Source organism: Nerophis ophidion, linkage group LG15 (genome assembly GCF_033978795.1).
Source record: "Nerophis ophidion isolate RoL-2023_Sa linkage group LG15, RoL_Noph_v1.0, whole genome shotgun sequence".
NCBI classification, from domain to species: Eukaryota; Metazoa; Chordata; class Actinopteri; order Syngnathiformes; family Syngnathidae; genus Nerophis; species Nerophis ophidion.
The window spans coordinates 22,819,981-22,845,525 of record NC_084625.1 but is presented as its reverse complement, the minus strand read 5'-3'; the positions used below and the strand labels follow the sequence as shown (position 1 = coordinate 22,845,525).

General features: G+C 37.9%; 1 protein-coding gene across 4 annotated transcripts in view; it reads right to left on the bottom strand.

The window, feature by feature from the left end:
- prex2 (phosphatidylinositol-3,4,5-trisphosphate-dependent Rac exchange factor 2) overlaps positions 1 to 25,545 on the bottom strand; it is a 247,564-nt gene that overhangs the window by 142,544 nt on the left and 79,475 nt on the right. For all 4 annotated transcript variants that reach the window (XM_061921850.1, XM_061921851.1, XM_061921852.1 and 1 more), the window contains 5 exons: positions 25,447 to 25,545; positions 25,233 to 25,374; positions 9,167 to 9,267; positions 4,031 to 4,134; positions 3,904 to 3,953 (listed from right to left, as the gene is read on the bottom strand). The exon at positions 25,447 to 25,545 is cut by the window's right edge and continues 51 nt beyond it. In XM_061921850.1, the coding sequence (XP_061777834.1) occupies positions 3,904 to 3,953; positions 4,031 to 4,134; positions 9,167 to 9,267; positions 25,233 to 25,374; positions 25,447 to 25,545 (496 nt within the window). The remainder of the gene's footprint in view (positions 1 to 3,903; positions 3,954 to 4,030; positions 4,135 to 9,166; positions 9,268 to 25,232; positions 25,375 to 25,446) is intronic.

Below are 25,545 nucleotides of genomic sequence, written 5' to 3'. Positions count from 1 at the left end.
AAAAACCCTCCCTTTTTCATGACAAAAAAAAAAAAAAAATAAATAAAGAATCAGCTGAGATACTAGTCAAAGATCTGGAGTTATCTGCAGTTTTTTGTTTTTTTTAACTTAGTCTACTGGCACAAAGCAAGTCAAAGATCTTCTACATGACAGGAACATTTTGCTGTAGTTCAAGACCTCCTGGAAAAAGCTTATCAAAGATCCTCTAATGTAATGTGGGGGCGGCATGGCGTAGTGGGTAGAGCGGCCGTGCCAGAAACCTGAGGGTTGCAGGTTCGCTTCCCACCTATTGACATCAAAGTCGCTGCCGTTGTGTCCTTGGGCAGGACACTTCACCCTTTTCCCCCGGTGCCGCTCACACTGGGGAATGAATGATGAATGAATGATTGGTGCTGTTCGGAGGGGCCGTAGGCGCAAACTGGCAGCCACGCTTCCGTCAGTCTACCACAGGGCAGCTGTGGCTACAGATGTAGCTTACCACCACCAGGTGTGAATGAATGATGGGTTCCCACTTCTCTGTGAGCGCTTTGAGTATCTAACAATAGAAAAGCGTGATATAAATCTAATCCATTATTATTATTATTATATTATTATAAAACATGAGTGCGCGTCTGTTTTTAGGACCCTTCTGCAGCATTAGAATTCAGTCGCGTCCTAGTTGTGAAGTTATTTGGCTCTCATTGCACCAGTTGAAGGTTTTCTTTCCGGATTAGTGTCAAAGTTCACATACTAATTAGCAGCCTTGTCAAGAAGAATGATATCTACTGTACTTTACATTATTGACCTTTTTGAGTGTAATTTATGAGCAACCTTTACTGTATTGTTGCCTTGCAGAGTGCATGTGAGCTGTGCGGGGTCAAAGGTGACTGGAAAGCCTCCCTGAGACGTCTGCACAATATGCACGTCCATCTCTGTGCCAGGAAATTCCCGCCTAATTAGTTTGCTCCAATTAAAGTCCGGCATTCCCAGGCTGCATTGTGCTGAGAACGCTACATAACACCAAAATGCCTTTCGAGTTAAAAAAAAAAAAGACTGGCCGCCAGAAAAGAAGGTTTGTGCGTTTAGAGGTTTGGCGCTGACACAAACACACAATCACACAAACAGAAAAGGTTTTTAGGAGTTGGCTCAAATGGAAATGGAGAAAAGCGTTTAATTGGTTGGCTGTGATGGGGTAAAGCCATTAGCAGGCAAGCAAAGCATGGATTGAAAATATTCCGAGAAAACTTCATCCTGTTTCTTGTATTAAGACAATGTGGGAGTCACCATAAAATGCTACTACAAACCCCGTATCCATACAAGTTGGGAAATTGTGTTAGATGTAAATATAAACGGAATACAATGATTTGAAAATCATTTTCAACCCATATTAAACTGAATGCACTACAAAGACAAGATATTTGATGTTAAAACTCACCTTTTCTTTTAACAACACTCAATAAACTTTCGGGAACTGAGGAAACTAATTGTTGAAGCTTTGAAAGTGGAATTATTTCCCATTCTTGTTTTATGGAGCGCTTCAGTCGTTCAACAGTCTCCGCTGTCATGTTTTATGCTTTATAATGCGCCACACAGGTCTGGACTGTAGGCGGGCCAGGAAAGTACCCGCACTCTTTTTTTTACGAAGCCAAACTGTTGTAACGCATGTGGCTTGGCATTGTCTTGCTGAAATAAGCAGGGGCGTCCATGAAAAAGACGGTGCTTAAATGGCAGCATATGTTGTTCCAAAACCTGTATGTACCTTTCAACATTAATGGTGCCTTCACAGATGTGTAAGTTACCCATGCCTTGGACACTAATGCACCCCCATACCATCACAGATGCTGGAAGGTTCGCTTCCCCTTTGGTTCAGTTGACACGATGTTGAATATTTCCAAAAACAATTTGAAATGTGGATTCGTCTGACAACAGAACACTTTTCCACTTAGCATCAGTCCATCTTAGGCCCGGAGAAGCCGGCGGCATTTCTGGATGTTGTTGATAAATGACTTTCGCTTTGCACAGTAGAGCTTTAACTTGCACTTACAGATGTAGCGACGAACTGTATTTAGTGACAGTGGTCTTCTGAAGTGTTCCTGAGCCCATGTGGTGATATCCTTTAGAGATTGATGTCGGTTTTTGATACAGAGCCATCTGAGGGATCGAATGTCACGGTCATTCAATGTTGGTTTCCGGCCATGCCGCTTACGTGGAGTGATTTCTCCAGATTTTCTGAACCTTTTGATGATACTATGGACCGTAGATGTTGAAATCCCTAAATTTCTTGCAATTGCACTTTGAGAAACATTGTTCTAAAACTGTTTGACTATTTGCTCACGCAGTTGTGGACAAAGGGGTGTACATCCTTTCTTGTGAAAGACTGAGCATTTTTTGGAAAGCTGTTTTTATACCCAATAATGGCACCCACCTGTTCCCAATAAGCCTGCACACCTGTGGGATGTTCCAAATAAGTGTTTGATGAGCATTCCTCAACCTTAACAGTATTTATTGTCACCTTTCCCAACTTCTTTGTTAAGTTAAAGTTAAAGTTAAAGTACTAATGATTGTCACACACACACACTAGGTGTGGTGAAATGTGTCCTCTGCATTTGACCCATCCCCTTGATCACCCCCTGGGAAGTGAGGGGAGCAGTGGGCAGCAGCCGTGCCGCGCCGGGGAATCATTTATGGTGATTTAACCCCCAGTTCCAGTCCTTGATGCTGAGTGCCAAGCAGGGAGGTAATGGGTCCCATTTTTTTTTGGTCTTTGGTATGACTCGTCCTTGGTTTGAACTCACAACCTACCGATCTCAGGGCGGACACTCTAACCACTAGGCCACAAAGTAGTTTGTTACGTGTTGCTTGCATCAAATTCTAAAGTTAAAGATTATTTGCCAAAAAAAAATATGTTTCAGTTTGAAAATCAAATATGTTGTCTTTGTAGCAAATTCAACTGAATATGAGTTGAAAATGATTTGCAAATCATTGTATTCCATTTATATTTACATGTAACACAAATTCCAAACCCAAATGGAAACGGGGATTGTAAAAAAAAAAAAAACCATAAACTTAATTTATTTCATTTCAAATCTAAATCAGACTTAATTTGAGTGGCAACAGAACAAGATGTAAAACTGTTTGCGAATTATTTAGATCACTTGAAGTAAGACTGTGGTTTTTGTTAGTAATCTGGCGGTGGCGGCGATGACCAAGAAGAACGTGGAGTTGGAATATAATTACAACACTTTATGTACATATTTATATACATATTTATATAATATTTGCATATTTATATAATATGCAACTACAAGCTCCATTCACAGACAGAGTCCCATTGCTTTTATGACCGGTCGAGCGAGTCAAAAGCCCAAAAAAAACTTCTTTTTTTTTTTTCTTTTGTGGCGGCCGTAATTCTTTCGTGGCGGGCCGCCACAAATAAATGAATCTGTGGGAAACCCTGGACACTATTTCCACATTCACACACTGATGTAGGGAGCTGTCATGCAAGGCGCTAACCAGGACCCATCAGGAGCAAGGGTGAAGTGTCTTGCTCAAGGACACAATGGACGTGACTAGGATGGTAGAAGCTGGGGATTGAACCAGGAACCCTCAGGTTGCTGGCACAGCCACTCTCCCAACTTCGCTACGCCGTCCCCACTTTATTTTACTATTATACAGAAGTTAATGAATTTTATACATGTCGGATCATTAAAAGGTTCTATAAAATATGCAGGTTTTAATAATGGTGTGAAGCTAAAACACATTAATTCCCTTTGAATTACTGATACCAGTAATTATAATTGTTATAAAATCCCCTGTAGAATGAATATATGTCCTGTAAAAAGTTACCCTCCTTTAAAACTTGTATGTTGTTTTTATATATTGATTATTTATGTGGGAGTGTGAGAAAAAACATGGCTGCTGTACCTGATGACAGGAGTGAAGAGGCTGTGAAGGCGACAGAAGAGGCGAACCCCCTGAGGGTAAAAAAGCATCACTAAAACGATTGCGGTGGTGTGAAATGTGAAAATGGCTCTCGTCCGGCGTTTCTTACCTTGGCGATGACGTCGTGCATGTCACTTTTCGGGTGGTAGGTTCCATCATCGAAGCGAAAACGATACAAGACGGGCTCAGCTTTAAACTGGTGTTTGTCTGTGACTACAATATGTGACAGAAATAAACATGTTATAGAGAAGGGCTGCACTGCAAATGTAATTAAAACAGCCTTTACACATTGAAAACACACCACAGCACATTTGCATTTCTTCTTTATTATTAACTTTCTATGGAATATTTTATACTTTGTTTTCAAATTTGGTAGATTACAGGAAGTCCAGCTATCAGTAATTGTGGCGGTATGGATAAAGGGTAGGATTAACTAAGATCACCTTCTTTCTATTCCTTTTCAGTTGTGTTGAATTGTGGAAGCGTAAACATGGGATGTACTTCAATGTAACTTGCGTTAAATTTAGCTTTTCAGTTGTATTATGCAAGTGCAACCATGTAAAGTAAGTACTTCTGTATAACTTGTATTTAAGTTATAGTGATTTTTTCCTACTCCTTTTCAGACATGATGATTTATGCAAGTGTACCCATGTTATGTAAATGGTAAATGGGTTGTACTTGTATAGCACTTTTCTACCTTTAAGGTACTCAAAGCGCTTTGACACTATTTCTACATTCACCCATTCACACACTGATGGCGGGAGCTGCCATGCAAGGCGCTAACCAAGACCCATTAGGAGCAAGGGTGAAGTGTCTTGCTCAAGGACACAACGGACGTGAATAGGATGGTAGAAGGTGGGGATTGAACCAGGAACCCTCAGGTTGCTGGCACGGCCACTCTCCCAACCGTGCCACGCCGTCCCCATGTACTTCAAAATAACTTGCTAAACTCGGCTTCTTCCTACTTTTTCCCCGAACATGTTGATTTGTGCAAGTGTGAACATGTGATGTTATTCAATATAACTTGAGTTAAACTCAGTTTATTCCTACTCCTTCTCAGACATACTGATTTTTGCAAATCAGTATGTCTTTTTGCAATGTGATGTACTTTGATAAGACTAGTTTAAAACTTGGCTTCTTCCTACTTTTTTTCCCCAGATACCGTATTTCCTTGAATTGCCGCCGGGGCGCTAATTAATTTAAAACCTCTTTTCACTCCTGCGCTTACCAAAGGCATGCGGTAAAAGTAAGCATGCGCTAATTATTTTAAAACTTATTTTCACTCCGGCACTTACCAAAGGCATGCAGTAAAAATTTGAGTGTGATGTAAGCTTGGACCTTATATCCTACCGAATAGCTCTTAATCTTCTTCCCTTTATGCGATGTCAAATTACCGGTATTGAAATCAACCTCCTCCATTTTGAAAATGATGACAGGGGAAGTGTCACTCGTGACGTCACGAGTTTGACCAGGCGGTAATACTAAGCATGCGCTAATTATTTTGCGAAGCGAGTTTGACCCGGCAGTAATTGAAGGTAGGCGCATACTATGTGCCCTGCGGCAATTCAAGGAAATACGGTATGCTGTATTGTCCAAGTATGAACATGTAATGTAACTTATTAAACTTGGTTTCTTCCAACTCCTTTTTTAGACATGCTGATTTGTGCAAGTGGAACCATGTTATGTACTGCAATGTAACTTTTGCTAAACTCAGCTTCTTCCTACCTTTGCCCCGAACATGTGGAATTGTGCAAGTGTAAACATGTGATGTACCTTAATATAACTTGTGTTGCACTCGGCTCCCTCCTACTTCTTTTCAAATATGTTGTATTTTCAAGTATAAATATGTAATTATTTCAATATAACTTAAGTTGAATTCAGTTTCTCCCAACTCCCTCTCGGACAAACGGATTATTGCAAATGTAAACATATGATGCACTTTGAAAGGCTGGTTTAAAACTTGGCTTCTTCCAACTTCTTTTCAGAGATGTATTGTGTAAGTAAAAACCTGTAATTAATATAACTTGAATTAAATCCAGCTTCTTCTTTTTTTTTTTGCTTCTGTTCCAACATGTTAAATTTTGCAAGTGAATTACTTGTAACTTGTGTCAAACTCGGCTTCTCCCAACTTTTTTTTTTAGACATGTTGAATTGTGCAACCATGTAATATACGTCAATATACTGTAACTCGTGATAAGCTCCGCTTCTTCCTACTCCTTCTCATACTGATTTTTGTAAATGTGAAAAGTTGACATACTTCAATGTAACTTGTGTTGAATTTAGTTCCTTCCTACTTTTTTCAGACATGTTGGATTGTCCAAGTGTAAAAATGTAATGTACTTCAATGTAACTTTTATTAAACATGGTTTCTTGAATTGGGCAAGCGCAACCATGTGATGTACTTCAATGTAACTTGTGGTAACCTCAGCTTCTTCCTACTGCTTTTTCGACATGGTGTATTGTGCAAGTGTAACCTTGTGATGTACTTCAATTTAAATTGTGTTAAAACTTGGCTTATTCCAACTTCTGTTCAGACATGTTGAATTGTGCAAGTGTAAACGTGTAATGCAAGGGTGTCAAACGAACAGGCTTTATCCGGCCCGCGTGATGAGTTTGCAAGGTATAAAAATTAGCTATTTTTTTTTAACGAAAGAAAATGCTGTTCTAAATGTGTCCACTGGATGCCATAATAGGAATTTGTTAGGCAAACAAATGGGGCCAAGCAAGAGGTACACAGTAAAAGGGTACCGTGGCTCCTCCTCCTCAACCCACATGAAACTTAAAACCTGCCGTTGTATGTCTTCTCCTTCGAAAACATCGTCATTTTGCACCCTCTTTGCCCAAAAATATCTCTGTCAAACGCGAGAAAAAGATGACTTAACCCTTTTGAATAGTTTTTACCGGCGTTTCTTGCGGTTTGTTGAGTTAGCTCTAAATTGATACGTGGACATGACAGAGGAGGCATTTGATACCTAGGAGAGTTTACATGTAGTGTTTTGTTCGATCCCAGAAACAATGTGACTTAAAAAGTTTAATCCTGGCTTTGGAGATACACTGAAACAAAGTCTAAGCTCATTATGTTTTGGAAACTGCACCAATTTCCTCAGAATTTTCAACAAATGTGAAGTGTTTTGTAAAGAGCAGTGGTTCTCAACCCTTTTCAGTGATGTACCTACTGTGAATATTTGTTTTAATTCAAGTACCCCCTAATCAGAGCACAGCATTTTTGGTTGAAAAAAAGGGATAAAGAAGTAAAATACAGCACTATGTCATCAGTTTCTGATTTATTAAATTGTATAACAGTGCAAAATATTGCTCATTTGTACTGGTCTTTGTTAAACTATTTGGAAAAAAAGATATAAAAATAACTAAAAACTTGTTAAAAAATAAATAAGTGATTCAATTATAAATAAAGATTGCTACACATAGAAGTAATCAACTTAAAGTGCCCTCTTTGGGGATTGTAATAGAGATCTATCTGGATTCATGAACTTAATTCTAAACATTTCTTCACAAAAAAAATAAATCTTTAACATCAATATTTATGGAACATGTCCACCAAAAAATCTAGCCATCAACACTGAATATTGCATTGTTGCATTTTATTTTCACAGTTTATGAACTTACATTCTTATTTTGTTGAAGTATTATTGGATAAATTTATTTATAAAGGATTTTTGAATTGTTGCTATTTTTAGAATATTTAAAAATAAAATCTCACGTACCCTTCGGCATACCTTCAAGTACACCCAGGGGTACGCGTACCCCATTCAAGAACCACTGGTCTACAGCATTATTTGTGATTTGTACATTTTCAGACTGTGCTTGTTCTATTTTTGGCCAAAGTAAAACAAAGAAAACAACCTGAAGTTGTCTTTATTTTTATGTTATCCTGCCATGATTTTACCACACCGGCCCAATTGGGAATAGATTTTCCCCTGAGGTAAAATGAGTAAGAGACCCCTGGTGTAATGCACTTTGATATAGCTTGTGTTTAGCTGTGCTTCCTTATACTGCTCCGATATGTTGAGTAATGCAAGTGTAAACATGACGTCAAGGTAACTTTTTTAGGAATACTGAAAATAAGCTAAACCATTACTGTACTACCTATATTAAAAAACATTGCATTGTTACCCGCATGTTTCTAGTCGTGCTGTGAGGAAGCAAATACTATAAGCACCGTGGATTACTGTCAGCCTTGCCACTGACAGTTTGTTTGTGTTTTAGTTTTTCCTCTGTGTGCGCTTAGTATTTCCTGTCCTTAGTTCCTGTCAGCACTCTTATTTTGGTTCAGCTTCCTGTTTGTCTCCCTGTGTGCTGTTTTCCCTCAGGTGCGGCTGATTGGCACCTGGCCACACCTGTTGTCAATCAGCCCGCTCCTACTTGAACCTGCTTTGTCTTGAGTCAGTTGCCACATGTCGCACTTGTCGTTGCTACCTGTCGTGATTTGTCGATGTCATCATTACAGCTACTACCTGTCGTGTTACTATTTGTCCTTGTCGTCGTAGCGGTAAGCTGTTCCTGTTAGCTATTTGTAGTTTGTTTTGTCTTAGCTTTTTGGTTTCGTGTTTTCTTGTTAGCCATTAGCTGTTTCCAGTTTTTCTGTTTCCTGTTTGATACCTGTTAGCTTCCACGCTAGGCCTTTTGTTTGTTATCCGCCCACGTGCGCGCTTTTGGTTTGAACTCTTTGTTTGGTTTTGTTCTAGTTTTTATATCAAAACCATGTTTTCTCACTCCATGCCTGCCTTCATCCCTGCATCTTGGGGTTCGTCACCAAATAACTCTGACAATTACCATGAATTGATTAACGTGGACCCCTACTTAAACAAGTTTAAAAACTTCTTCGGGTGTTACCATTTAGTGGTCAATCGTACGGAACATGTACTGTATTGTGCAATCTACTAATAAAAGTTTCAATCAATCAATCAATCAAGGATTGATTTAAGACGGCCAAGGTTTTGTGAGGGGGAAGGGAAAAAAGGCAGAAAAGCTTCATCAACTAAACTAGTTTGTTAAGCACACAGACACACATGGACAGACCAGAGGATATTAATCGGCAAGTTCCCTTACCTAACATGTCTGAAGGGAAGGTTTAAATGATGGACACCTGCTAAGACATAAAACAAGTGGAGGTTCTGCAGAGTGAGTGTTGCAGCATGCAGCGTGCTCGTTAGGTGAGGTTAGTTTAGCGAATGCCATGCTCTAGTAGAAAGTGAACTTATAGGGAACTAGTTAGAGTACCCACCGTGGTGGATGATGCCATTCTCCAGAAGCGCTTGACCCAGATGAACGCCTTCCTCCGGGTTGCCCGTCTCACCGATTTCCATCAGCCACGATACAAATTCACTGGCAACACCAATGAGAAAGGGGAAAAAATCAATCAGAAAGGCAACTAGCATATGTTTTAGATAGCTATAAAACAGACTATTAAACCACGAATAAGACACAAAGGCTTTGATATATTTGATGTACAGTATGTATTATATCTACATAACACTTACAGTATTGTGTTTTTTCTATGTTAGATGGCCAACAATCTTGGGGATTTATATGGCCATAAATGACAAATAAATACTGCATTTCTTCAAATAACCATAAAACAGACTATAAAAAACCATGAATAAAAGTATCTTCTTACATACTGTATTTTATTTCTACTTGTTTTTTGATCTTTTATTTATAGTCACGGACGCCAACTACCAGACACATGTTTTAAATAGCCATAAAAGTCTCTTTGACGCAACGCTACGAAAAACACTTCTAACTAAAAATGTATGGGGGAAGACGACCACAATGTATTACAGCAGGCATTCTGCAATTACTTCTGATGCTGTAGAGTGCATGCCATAAAATTAGCACGAACGTTGATCCATACACTAATTATGTTATTAAAAATAAATGTATAATTTTATTTCAATAATCAATATAATTAGTAGTAGTAAAGTTATGATTACTATTATTCAAATTCAGTTAAACAAATAAAGCCATTATAAGGATCAATAATAATGCACATAGTAATAAATAGGATTATATTATGATTCTTAGAAATATTTTTACTATTAATAATGCATGTTTACACTTGCAGTAATGATTATTATTAAAGGCAATGTTATTTTTTTATATATCTTTATTTATGCATTTCAAATATCTATCAAAATTAAACATATTGTCAAATCAAAATTTAAATACACAAATTTATGCTGTTTCAATTTAACTTATAATAGTTAATTGTCATTTTTAAAGATATTTGAAAAAATGTATGTATTGACAAATTTAAAAAAATAAATTTATTGTATATCACATTTAAATAACATTTATTATTAATTGTTATTGAAGTTATGTATAAAAATACACATACAAAAATGTAATATATTGTCAAATTACAGTATAAATACATAGATTATGCTAATTTATTAAAAAAATGACCTGGTAATACAGCTATGTATGAAAAATCACATATATTTATCAAAATGTAACACATTGACACACATTACATTTAAATATTTGCTATTGTTACTAAAGCTATGTGAAAAAATATACAAACCCCGTTTCCGTATGAGTTGGGAAATTGTGTTAGATGTAAATATAAACGGAATACAATGATTTGCAAATCATTTTCAACCCATATTAGGTTGAATGCACTACAAAGACAAGATATTTGATGTTCAAACTCATAAACTTTATTTTTTTTTTTTGCAAATAATAATTAACTTAGAATTTCATGGTTGCAAAACGTGCCAAAGTATTTGGAAAAAGACATGTTCACCACTGTGTTACATCACAGTGTAGCGCTTTAGTCGTTCAACAGTCCGGGGTCTCCGCTGTCGTATTTTACGCTTCATAATGCGCCACACATTTTCGATGGGAGACAGGTCTGGACTGCAGGCGGGCCAGGAAAGTACCCGCAATCTTTTTTTACGAAGCCACACTGTTGTAACACTTGTCTTGCTGAAATAAGCAGGGACGTCCATGATAACGTTGCTTGGATGACAACATATGTTGCTCAAAAACCTGTATGGACCTTTCAGCATTAATGGTGCCTTCACAGATGTGTAAGTTACCTATGCCTTGGGCACTAATACACCCCCATACCATCACAGTTGCTGGCTTTTGAACTTTGCGCCTATAACATCCCGAATGGTTATTTTCCTCTTTGTTCTGGAGGACACCACGTCCTCTGTTTCCAAATATAATTTGAAATGTGGACTCGTCAGACCACAGAACACCTTTCCACTTTGCATCAGTCCATCTTAGGTGAGCTCGGGTTTGGCTTTGCATAGTAGAGTTTTAACTTGCACGTACAGATGTAGCAACTAACTAGTGACTGACAGTGGTTGTATGAAGTGTTCCTGAGCCCATGTGGTGATATCATTTACACACTGATGTCGGTTTTTTATGCAGTACCGCCTGAGGGATCAAAAGTCTGCAATATCATCGCTTACGTGCAGTGATTTCTCCAGATTCTCAGAACTTTTTGATGATTTTACAGACCGTAGACGGTAAAAGCCCTAAATTCCTTGCAATAGCTCGTTGAGAAAAGTTGTTCTAAAACTGTGCGACAATTTGCTTACAAAGTGGTGACCCCCTCGCCCCATCCTTGTTTGTGAATTACTTAGCATTTCATGGAAGCTGTTTTCATACCCAATCATGGCACCCAACTGTTCCCAATTAGCCTGCACACCTGTGAGATGTTCCATATAAGTGTTTGATGAGAATTCCTTCACTTTATCAGTATTTATTGCCACCTTTCCCAACTTCTTTGTTATGTGTTGCTAACATCAAATTCTAAAGTTAATGATTATTTGCAAAAAAAAAAATGTTTATCAGTTTGAACATCAAATATGTTGTCTTTGTAGCATATTCCACTATGGGTTAAAAATGATTCGCAAATCATTGTATTCCATTTATATTTACATCTAACACAATTTCCCAACTCATATGGAAATGGGGTTTGTATATTAATATCAAAATGTAACATTGACAAATTTAAATATAAAAAAATAAATAAAAAATGATTTTAAATTGAGATATATATACACGCACACACACATATATTTTTTTATTATCGTCTTTCGGCAGATTACGTCTGACATCCCATGAAGACACATGTTGAATCCATGTCCAAAAGTGAAGACGCATGTTTTAGATAAGATCTGCTTACTGGCCATATTTTCCATCAGAAGTGTTCCTGTGGTTTATTTACAGTTAGGGCCCACATAGGACTGAGAAAGGAGCTTACAGGCTGTGTGTGTTTTGTCTGCTTTCAACAACATTTATTCAACACGCACAAAGCAACAGCATCAGCTATGGAGGGATTTAAATTGGTCCTTGTGAAACTGTCAATTGAAAACACATGTTTCTCCTGTTTAATTCCCAACTGGGAAGAGGAAATAAACTAAGTGGAAAAACAACAAACAAAGCGTCTAATCCTCAGGCGGCCCAAATGAGCGAAAATGTCTAAATTGTCCATCACTTAGTGACTGGCCTGAGAGACGGTGGCCTATCTGATGACATTCTTGACGTTTGGTCTGCCCACATGAGCCAAACAAACACTGGAATTCAGAGCTTTTCAGACTAAAACCTCCAAACGTTGCACACTTGTCAAGGAAAATGTGGCCAGGGAAAAACCCAAGTCCGCATTAATGTCACTATGTCAACTTGGGCGTCACAAACAGTGGTCAAACTGTTTTGTTTTGTCTCAATAATTTATAAACTTATGCAAAACTTATTTGAGTTTTGAGTTCAATTTTCCATAAATTTCCTCATTTTTTAATCGGTGGATGAAAAAATTGATTGACAGTTTATTAAGTGATAATGGAAAAAATTAGGACAGAAAAAAAGTTTGGTTAAACACAGACTAAAGTTTATGGGGAAAAGTAGCAAAAAAATACAAAACTATTCATTAAAAATTAACAGCAATTACAGCAGTACCTCGGTTTTCATTTGTCCCAGTTTTATGCGAAAGTTTACATCATATGTCATCATGTTTTTGTATACTGTAGGGCAGTGGTTCTCAAACTTTTCTCACCAAGTACCATCTCAGTAAAAACCTTGCTCTCCAAGTACCTCAATAATGACCAACATTAAAATACACTAGCTTAGTAGGCCTAATTATTCATTGGAAACAATGCATATTTTTTTTTAACAAGGATATTTATTATTTTTACAAACCGTTGGAACAGTAACACTGTTTTTGAATACAGGAAAATAAAACACTGTACTTTAATCAAGTGATTATTTGGCGTACCACTATATGGAGCTTGACAATCACTGATGTAAGGATATAACTGGGATACAATTTCATATGGTTTGTATTACAGTTTCAAATTGTAATTATCGGAAAACTGAGAAAAACATGGTAATACTGATAATTTCCTGAATTAGCAACTAGCCTGCTAATCTCTCGCTAGCCTGAAGGCTAACATCAATCAATCAATCAATGTTCATTTATATAGCCCTAAATCACAAGTGTCTCAAAGGGCTGCACAAACCACAACGACATCTTAGGTACAGAGCCCACAAAAGGGCAAGGAAAAACTCACACCAGTTGGACGTAAGTGACAGTGACAATGATAACTACGAGAAACCTTGGAGAGGACCGCATATGTGGGCAACCCCCCACCCCCCCAGGGGAGACCGAAAGCAATGGATGTCGAGTGGGTCCAACATGATATTGTGAAAGTCCAGTCCATAGTGGATCCTACATAACAGTGAGAGTCCAGTCCAAAGTGGATCCAATATAGTAGCGAGAGTCGATGATTACAAGGCATCTTTACAACTTTAAATACTATAAAACCATTACAAATTAAGAGAATATAAACATATTCAAAACTTCAAATAATAAAACATTATTTGAGTTTTTTTCTGCCAATGAAAGTATATATGTGTGTGTTGCTTATATATTAATTTTAAATAAAACTTGGTTAAAAGACTTTAGTGTGTGTCTCAGTACTTTTTGAGCAAAACCTTTACAAATTAAGAGAATATAAACATATTCAACACTTCAAATAATAAAACATTATTTGAGGTTTTTTCTGCCAATGAAAGTATGTGTGTGTTGCTTATATATAAATTTTAAATAAAACTTGGTTAAAAGACTTTAGTGTATGTCTCGGTACTTTTTGAGCACCTTCAAGGATACTGTAATAATAATGATAACCATCACATGAAATTTCAACATCGTTACATGCCTAATACCCTGTCTCGGTTTTTGTACGAGTAAACACTCGTTAGTGGCTCTGTGTCGGTCCAATCCAAGTCAACGAGAGCCTTAGAGTTTGTGTTTCCAGAGTGTCAGTGAACGCACCACAAGCCTAGTCAAACTCTCAAAGGTAACGGCGCTTCCTCCTTGCCACATTTTGCAGTCAAGAGTGCTAAATAACAGGTAAAATTGTGGTTCATTTGCCATGTTATCCATCATGCATTGATTTTAGCGTGTAATAGTATGATCATTCTATGTATAAAATGTTTGCCGTTAACATTATTGGGTGCCTGGAATGAATTCAATAGCCTTACACCATTTTTCATTGGAAAATGTGTTTGTACTTTTCAGTTTTCACTGAATTAATAAGAAAGGCCGTGGTAGGTACAGCAGTGCTATAAGAATAAATACAATAATTAACAATTAAAAAATTAAATGAGTAGAGAGATTAAAAATGAATTGAACTTTTTTAATAGGAATGACAAGCGGTAGAAAATGGATGGATTAATACTAGCTAATTAGCTTAGTTTCTAGCACACAGCTTCATGGGGAGACGTCCAAGCAGTGGTGTGCCGTCAGGGCCAGCAAGGCCTTCTCTGATGGCCTAAAATACCCAGAAATCATGATCATAATTAAAGATTAAAGTATTTTGTTATTTACTTTCCCTAAATATCCAAACGTATTCATATTTTCTTTATGTTTTTAGTTAAGAGTTTTATCCATCAGAATTCAGCTATCCTATGTTGCCATGCTGGAGCAAATCTGCTCGGGGCCTTCAGAATCAACAATGCAGGCGTCTGTGCACATTAAGTAAACGGACACATACAGGTGATAGACAATTATGATAGCCAATCAGATCACGTCTTGTTGTCAGTAAGGCCTACTAGAAAGTCTTACGTTGAACATGACATTTACGCATCCTGTGATTGACTACTCACTGGGACCGTTAGCGGATGAATTTGAGAACACAAATGGTTGATAGACAGTTGCGATAGCCAATCAGATCACGAGTTGTTGACAGTAGCCTATGTAGGTAGCCTGATGTTAACGAGACTGTGATTGGATACTCAATTGTCATTCCTGCTAAACAGGAAGTGTTGACCAACAAAAAAGGACAACAAACCGTTGATTAGGTGCAAGGCCATTTCCGAAAAGGATACTTAAAGAGAAACTAAATCTTGTGAGACGATGTCGGTGATGAAATGGGGAAATGCCCGCCAATTCCACTCGAATCCACCGACAATGAGGGGCCATACAGCGTCGAATGGGTGCTACAAATTGTGAGTTCAAATATTTTATCTCTTCATTTTTTTCACATTTGTTTTGTTTTTTGCAATTTGAATTTTGACAGTACCACATAAAATGTTTTAATTGCTGATGCGGGTTTATTGATTTTTAAATGTGCCAGAAAAGAACCTGTTTTGTACAATGGTCAGTGGTGCGGAAATGTGTTTCTGTATATTATTTCTCCTGCAATGGTCATGTGGTGATATCAATGATGGTATTTTTAGAGGTAATCATTGAAGGCCTAGGTGGGAAACGCACAGCCCGCCACTGCGTCCAGATCATTCATGTATATAAACTGTATATGTTTACCACACACAGGTGGAATAATGACTGCTTGAACTTCGATGAGACATCCAGGTGTTGGCCCTTTGTGCTCTACTCTTTCATTCTGTAACTTTTCTGTCACATGTTTAATACTTTAAGTCTTTTTTGCTGACAGATCCATTCCTCCTCCAGCCTGCCAGCAATGTATGCTCAGACCTAAAAGGACAACGTTCCCAAAACCACCGCACAGTGTAAACTCGCCCACAGCTATGTCCGACTTTGCAGCGGGCTTTTAAAAATAACAGAGGCGGAATCGGAGTCGTCACAACGTGCACGTGAAATGTTTTGGTTTTGGTTTTGACACATAGCCACTTTAAATATCATCAAACCGCAAACACTGGTGGAAGTGTTACTTCAAAATTGTTCTAAATCACCACTTTCATAAAAGGGAAAAGCTCTATGTGTGTATATGTGCATATATATATATATATATATATATATATATATACACACATATACATGTATTAGTATATATACAGTATACTGTACTATATACATTTACATATATATTAGGGGTGTGGGAAAAAATCGATTCGAATACGCATCGAATCGAATTTGTTGTGCGATTCAGAATCAATTCTCATTTTTAAAAAATCGATTTTTTTTTTTTATCAATCCAACAAACCACTACACAGTAATACCATAACAATGCAATCCAATTCCAAAACCAAACCTGACCCAGCAACACTCAGAACTGCAATAAACAGAGCAATTGAGAGGAGACACAAACACGACACAGAACAAACCAAAAGTAGTTAAACAAAAATGAATATTATCAACAACAGTATCAATATTAGTTATAATTTCAGCATAGTAGAGATTAAAAATCCCTCATTGAAATTATCATTAGACATTTATAAAAAATAAAAAAAAGAACAATAGTGTGTCACAGTGGCTTACACTTGCATCGCATCTCATAAGTTTGACAACACACTGTGTCCAATGTTTTCACAAAGATAAAATAAGTCATATTTTTGGTTCGTTTAATAGTTGAAACAAATTTACATCATTGCAATCAGTTGATAAAACATTGTCCTTTATAATTATAAAAACTTTTTTTTTTTAATCTACTACTCTGCTTGCATGTCAGCAGACTGGGGTAGATCCTGCTGAAATCCTATGTATTGAATGAATACTGAATCGTTTTGAATCCGAAAAATATCGATTTGAATCGAGAATCGAATCGAAAAAAATCGATATATTATCAACTCATGACCCCAATAATCGATATTGAATCGAATCATGGGAAACCCAAAAATTCACAGCCCTAATATATATATATATATATATATATATATATACATACACATACATGTATATATATCTATATACTAGAGATGCGCAGATGGGCAATTATATCATCCACAACCGCATCACTAAAGTCGTCATCCACCCGAACCAACATTTTATCAGAACCGCAACAATCGCCACCCGCCCGTTGTTATATATCCGGAGTCGGCGACCTTTACCACTAAAAGAGCTAGTTTGACCCGTGTCACAAAGTAAAGAAAGCAATGGGAGCCGCTAAAGTTCTCACGAATATACAATGGTGATCATTCAGATAACGGGAATAAGGGCGTGCCGTGAAGCCATTGCCTTTGACACCTTCAACAACATGTACAAACCGTTTGCCAGTCCAGCAACATGCTGTATGCAGCTTACGCAAACACACGTACAAGATTGAAGGGCATACTGGGTGATACAGAGTACACTAATGGTTGAGATATAAACAATTTTAAAACTCTTACTAATACACGCCACACTGTGAAGCCAAACCAAACAAGAATGACAAACACATTTCGGGAGAGCATCCTCACAGTCACACAACATAAACGCAACACAACAAATGCCCAGAATCCTTTGCATCCATGACAAAACCTGAATATACTTTACACCCCGCGCCTCCAACCCCGCCCACCTTACCGACGCACGGGGGGGGTAAGGTGGGCTAGTGGGGTGTATAATATTAGTAAGAGTGTTAACACAACCATTAGTGTACTCTGTATCACCCAGTGTGCCTTGCAATCGTGTGCGTGTGTCAGGACTTGGAAGGAAATTGTACATGTTGTAGAAGGCATCAAAGGCAAAGGCTTCATAGCACCCCCTAATACTGGCAGACATACTTGAGAATGTTTACGTCAACTAATGTCTTCTTCGCTTTGTAACACGGGCCCAAAATGGCTCTTTGAACGGTAAAAGTTACCGATATCTGAACCATGTATATCATATATTTCCAAATGGTTCAACCGCTACCCACCCGAATCTATTTAAAATCTATTTTTTCGTCACGTCACCCGCCCGACCCGCGGTTTATCCGCAGACTCCGCGGATGAGACCGCAAACCGCGCATCTCTACTATATATATATATATGTCTTGATTGGATTATCCAGAGAATAGTGCTCGATACCGTGGTAGAAAAAAAAAAAAAAAAAAAAAAAAAAATCTCCTGATGATTGAGGGAACCCCTCATGAAACAGATCTGTAGAGATAAAGTAGTCTTGTGATTTTTTTCCCACACCTACATATATATATATATATATATATGCATACACACACACATACGTATATATACACATACATACATATATATATACATACATACATATACATATACAAATATATGTAAATACATATATATATACACATATATATATACATATATACACATATATACACATATATATATATATACACACATACGTATATATACACATACATACATATACATATATATATATACATACATATATACATACTGTATATATGTACATACATATATATACACATATACATACATATATATACACATATATATATACACACACATATATATATACATATATACACACACATATATATACACATATATACACACACATATATATACACGTGTATATACACACACATATATATACACGTGTATATACACACACATATATAAACATATATATATATACACATATACATATATATACATACATATATATACATACATATATACATGTGTATATATATGTATATGTGTATATATACATATTTGTATATATGTATATATATATATATATATATATATATATATATGTGTATATATATGTGTATATATTTATATGTCTATATATATGTGTATATATATGTGTATATATGTATATATATGTACATATATATATGTATATATATATATGTATATGTATGTATTTGTATATATATGTATATATATATATGTATGTATATACATATATATACACATATATATACACATGTGTGTATATATATGTGTATATATATATATATATGTATATATATATGTGTATATATTTATATGTCTATATATATGTGTATATATATATGTGTATGTATATGTATATATATATGTATATATATATATATATATATATATGTGTGTATTTGTATATATATATATATACATACATACACACACAAATACATATATACATATATATATATATACATACACACATACTAGAGATGTCCGATAATATCGGCCGGCCAATATTATCGGCCGATAAATACTTTAACATGTGATATCGGAAATTATCGGTATCGGCAGATAAGCGTTTCCTCACTGTTTACAGATTGTCTGTTTGGTTTTGTTGTACTTTTATGTGCAATGACAATACAGTCCAGTCCAGTCCGAGCAGAGAGGAGATGCACATCCACTCTCTGTGCAAAGTGTTTCTGTCTTTGTTTACAGAGTGAGATTAATGTCCATGTTTCATCATTGTCACACTTCAAATAAAAATAAACCTACCGTTTATGTTATGGCCACTCAACAGCTTTGGTTTGTTTGTGAATATCACAAGACTTCAGTCTTTTGATCAAACTTGATACTCAAAGAAAGAACGAACTAAACAAATACAAATACAACTAAACTAAGAACAAACAGAAGAAAATGAATTTACAGTTATCATATTTTGCATTTTTTAACTCTCTTTTTATGTCTCCCACCACGTAATTCCTCTCTCCTACAGCGTCCATTGTAATGAATATTTCAAATGAGGCAATTATGTCATCTACCATCTTTTATGACAGCCAATAGTTAATGTCCTTACAGAGGAGCTGGCAACACGGGAGACCAGAAGAGGACAGAATTGTAGAAGACATAGAAATTGAGAACACAGATACAGAGGAAGAGACAGAAGAGCCAGCAGAGAAAACTGTGAAGATGATTTTCATTTCTAATTTCTGGTTAATTTAGACTATCATTCGGAAGCCACAGTGCAGGGAGAGCTGCTGGAAGTGAGAACATCAGTCCTAAAGTATAAATCGACATTAAACCAGACCAAATCCGTGTTAAAAAAACATGTTTTTTCTCTTGTCATTTTCTGAAATCTGGCAGTTATGGCTAACACTAGCTGTAGCACAACGTTACACTAGCTTTAGCTTTAACACAAGCACTAGCCTTAGCTCTATCACTAACACCAGCTCTAGCATTAGCTATACCACTAACACCAGCTCTAGCATTAGCTATACCACTAACACCAGCTCTAGCATTAGCTATAGCACTAACACCAGGTCTAGCATTAGCTATAGCACTAACACTAGCTCTAGCATTAGCTCTAGCACTAACACTAGCTCTAGCACTAACAACAGCTCTAGCGCTAACCAAACGTTTTACACTAGCTCTAGCTCTCGCATAAGCACTAGCTCTATCACTAAAACTAGCTCTGGCACTAGCTCTAGCATTAACACAAAGCTTTACACTAGTTTTAGCTCTCGCACTAGCATTAGCTCTATCACTAACACTAGCTCTAGCATTAGCTTTAGCACTAGCTCTAGCATTAGCGCTATCACTAACACCAGCTCTAGCATTATCTCTAGCACTAACAATAGCTCAAGCACTAACACCAGCTCTAGCGCTAACCCAACGTTTTACACTAGCTCTATCTCTCGCACAAGCACTAGCTCTGTCACTAAAACTAGCTCTGGCATTAGCTCTAGCATTAACACAAAACTTTACACTAGCTTTAGCTCTCGCACAAGCACTAGCATTAGCTCTATCACTAACACTAGCATTAGCTCTATCACTAACACTTGCTCTAGCATTAGCGCTATAACTAACACCAGGTCTAGAATTAGCTATAGCACTAACACTAGCTCTAGCACTAACACCTGCTCTAGCGCTAACCCAAACTTTTTACACCAACTTTATCTTTACCACAAGCACGAACATTAGCTATATCACTAACACTAGCTCTAGCATTAGCTCTGTCACTAACACAAGCTGTAGCATTAGCTCTATCACTAACAATAGCACTAATGCTAGCTCTAGCACTAACACTATCTCTAGCGCTAACCCAACATTTTACACCAGCTCTAGCACAAGCACTAGCTCTATCACTAAAACTAGCTCTGGCACTAACACTAGCTCTAGCGTTAACACAAAGCTTTACACTAGCTTTAGCTCTCGCACAAGCACTAACTCTACCACTAACACAAGCTCTAGCATTAGCTCTATCACAAACAATAGCAGTAACATTAGCTCTATGACTAACAATAGCTCCAGCATTAGCTCTATAACTAACACTAGCCCTAACATTAGCTCTATCACTAACACAAGCTCTAGCAATGGCTCTAGCACAACATTTTACACTAACTCTACCAAAAGCACTAGCGTTAGCTCTATCTCCAGCATTAGCTCTAGCACTAACACTAGCTCTCGAATTTTACCATGAATTGATTAACGTGGACCCCGACTTAAACAAGTTGAAAAACATTCGCGTGTTACCATTTAGTGGTCAATTGTACGGAATATGTACTGAACTGTGCAATCTACTAATAAAAGTTTAAATCAATCAATCCATCAATCAATCAACACCAGCTCTAGCACTAACCCAAGTTTTACACTAGCTATAGCTCTCGCACAAGCACTATCACTAAAACTAGTTCAGGCACTAACATTAGCTCGAGCGTTAACACAAAGCTTTACACTAGCTATAGCTCTCGCACAAGCACTATCACTAAAACTAGTTCAGGCACTAACATTAGCTCGAGCGTTAACACAAAGCTTTACACTAGCTATAGCTCTCGCACAAGCACTAGCATTAGCTTTATCACGAACACTAGCTCTAGCATTAGCTCTACCACTAATACAAGCACTAGCATTAGCTCTATCACGAACACTAGCTCTAGCTCTATCACTATCACTACCACAAGCTCTAGCATTAGCTCTAGCACAACACATTACACTAGCTCTACCACAAGCACTAGCATTAGCTCTATCACTAGCACTAGCTCTAGCATTAGCTATAGCACAACATTTTGCAATAACTCTAGCACACACACTAGCTATAGCATTTGCAATAACATCAGCTCTAGCATTAACCATCTCTAGCGCAGATCTGGGCAAATTAAGGCCCGGGGGCCACATGTGGCCCGTTGAACTTTTCAATCCGGCCCGCCGGACATTCCCAAATATATTTTTTTAGATCTTTAAGATGGAAACTGTAGGTGCCATTATGATGAACAGTCATGTTTTCTAATAACCGTAAGTCTTGAACTATACAAAGTATTTCAGTTGTTAGAATCTGTGCTTTTGCTTGATATACTAGTTACTATGGTCATCTAATCAGTTACTATGGTCGTCTAATCAGTTACTATGGTCATCTAATCAGTTACTATGGTCATCTAATTAGTTACTATGGTCATATAAATAGTTACTATGGTAATGTAAGTCACAGCAGCTCAGTCGAGGCACCAAGCAGTGTGGGTGGGGAGCGTTTCCACAGAGTGTTTCCAGAACCGCCAGCTTAAAATGTGGGTGTCAGGGACAGACGCGGAAGGAGATTTTTACAACAAAGTTAAAGCTTAGTGATGTATCAGATAGTAGGTGTTTTGATTTTTTACCCTTCAGGTTCATATTTTGTTGTGTTTGTTACATTTTTTTATTGATTGTAAAATATGTGGATGGAGAGGGAGTGTGACGTTCATATGTTGTCAATATTCAGTGTTTTATCCTTCATAGTTAATAATATATAGTAAATCCCACATTCTTTATTTTCATGTACATTCTGGGTGTCTCATTCAGTAAAAAAATTTGAATATCAATTCCGTTTTTATGTCATAACGTTTGTAGCACTCAACCAGATTGAGAGGTTTTTTATTAGTGTTCCTAAAAATATACCGGCCCCCAGACACATTTTTTTCTCTAAATTTGTCTCTCCGGTCAAAATAATTGGCCAGGCCTGCTCTAGCGCAATAATTTACACTAGCTCTAGCTCTCGCACTAGCATTAACGCTACTCCTAACATTAGCTCTCGCAGTAGCCGAGAGCTAATGTTCGCAGCCGAGTGTGAAGCGACCGAGATGAGAATCAGGACCTCCAAGTCCGAGTCCTTGGTTCTCGTCCGGAAAAGGGTGGAGTGCCATCTCCGGGTTGGGGAGGAGACCCTGCCCCAAGTGGAGGAGTTTGAGGAACCTCGGAGTCTTGTTCACGAGTGAGGGAAGAGTGGACCGTGAGATCGACAGGCGGATCGGTGCGGCGTCTTCAGTAATGCGGATGCTGTATCGATCCGTTGTGGTGAAGAAGGAGCTGAGCCGGAAGGCAAAGCTCTCAATTTACCAGTCGATCTACGTTCCCATCCTCACCTATGGTCATGAGCTTTGGGTCATGACCGAAAGGACAAGCTCACGGGTACAAGCGGCTGAAATGAGTTTCCTGCCATCTGGGAGGAGCTCAAAGTAAAGCTGCTGCTCCTCCACATCGAGAGGAGCCAGATGAGGTGGTTCGGGCATCTGGTAAAGATGCCACCCGAGGGAGGTGTTTAGGGTATGTCTGACCGGTAGGAGGCCAGTGGGAAGACCCAGGACACGTTGGGAAGACTATGTCTCCCGGCTGGCCTGGGAACACCTCGGGATCCCCCGGGAAAAGCTGAACGAAGTGGCTGGGGAGAGGGAAGTCTGGGCTTCCCTGCTTAGGCTGCTGCCCCAGCGACCCGACTTTGTATAAGCGGAAGAAGATGGATGGCTGGATGGTAGCCGAGAGGATCATTGGCTCGCAGAGCCGCCTGTAATCGCTATCCAGTTTAGAGGAAGATTGAGGCGTTGCCATAGGATACAGAAGTGCAGCTGCAGTTTCCTATAAATGATCATTCATTGGTGTACACATTGTACAATTGAACATGTTATTAACATGCATAAGGCAAATTATAGGGATAAAATAATTGAAAATGAGAATTTTTATTATTAATATTAAAATCATGAAAGAGCCTCTGCTGTAATAAGCACAAGTAGTCGTCTAGTTTTTGGATGTCTTTGGGAAATGTGTCTTTGTGCAGTATGCCATTTATTTAATGATAGAACGACAAGTGTAAGTAGTGAGAAATCGTCAAAGCAGGTCTTTGCTATCGGCAGTGATGAATCCAACACGTCAGTGCTGGAGGGACGCAGGCGAGCCATTTTGGCATATAATGCTGTAATTTATCACAAGCATTCATTGCTCAATATGTCTCCTGACAGCACATCCATAACCCTTAAATAAGATTGATAGACAAGCGGACTGATAATACAGTGGGGCAAAAAAGTATTTAGTCAGCCACCAATTGTGCAAGTTCTCCCACTTAAAACGATGACAGAGGTCTGTAATTTTCATCATTTTTCACATTCTGTGAGAGACAGAATGTGAAAAAATCACATTGCAGGAATTTAAAAGAATTTATTTGTAAATTATAGTGGAAAATAAGTATTTGGTCAACCATTCACAGCTTTCACTGATGGAAGGAGGTTTTGGCTCAAAATCTCACGATACATGGCCCCATTCATTCTTTCCTTAACACGGATCAATCGTCCTGTCCCCTTAGCAGAAAAACAGTCCCAAAGCATGATGTTTCCACCCCCATGCTTCACAGTAGGTATGGTGTTCTTGGGATGCAACTCAGAATTCTTCTTCCTCCAAACACGACGAGTTGAGTTTATACCAAAATGGATACATGGATGATACAGCAGAGGATTGGGTGTATGTCATGTGGTCAGATGAAACCAAAATAGAACTTTTTGGTATAAACTCAACTCGTCGTGTTTGGAGGAAGAAGAATACTGAGTTGCATCCCAAGAACACCACACCTACTGTAAAGCATGGGGGTGGAAACATCATGCTTTGGGGCTGTTTTTCTGCTAAGGGAACAGGACGATTGATCCGTGTTAAGGAAAGAATGAATGGGGCCATGTATCGTGGGATTTTGAGCCAAAACCTCCTTCCATCAGTGAGAGCTTTGAATGGTTGACCAAATACTTATTTTCCACCATAATTTACAAATAAATTCTGAAAAATTCCTACAATGTGAATTCCTGGATTTTTTTTCCACATTCTGTCTCTCACAGTTGAAGTGTACCTACGATGAAAATTACAGACCTCTGTCATCATTTTAAGTGGGAGAACTTGTACAATCTGTGGCTGACTAAATACTTTTTTGCCCCACTGTATATGACAACACGTTGCGGGTGATGTAATTATTCGTCACCATGATGGCTCAGGATGCTTACCTTCCCAGGAAGCACTTTGGGAACGTGGTGAGTTTGCGTTTGCGGTCCTTAATGAGATGTCCCTTACTCATGAGCTGGTAAAGCTTCTCCCCCTTCTCGGACACCATCAGCCAAGTGTCCTGCTCCATGCCCAGCGTCAGACCTGCTCACAAATACACGATATGTAACAACAAAAATTATTCGTCTTCTCCTTTCTTTTTCTTGCGGAACATACTTTTCCTACGCTCCCTCTCCTTCATGATGGCCTCCAGCCACTCCTGTTTGTCCTCAGGCGTCTTGGCCATGCAGACGAACCACTTGTTCTTGGCCGTGT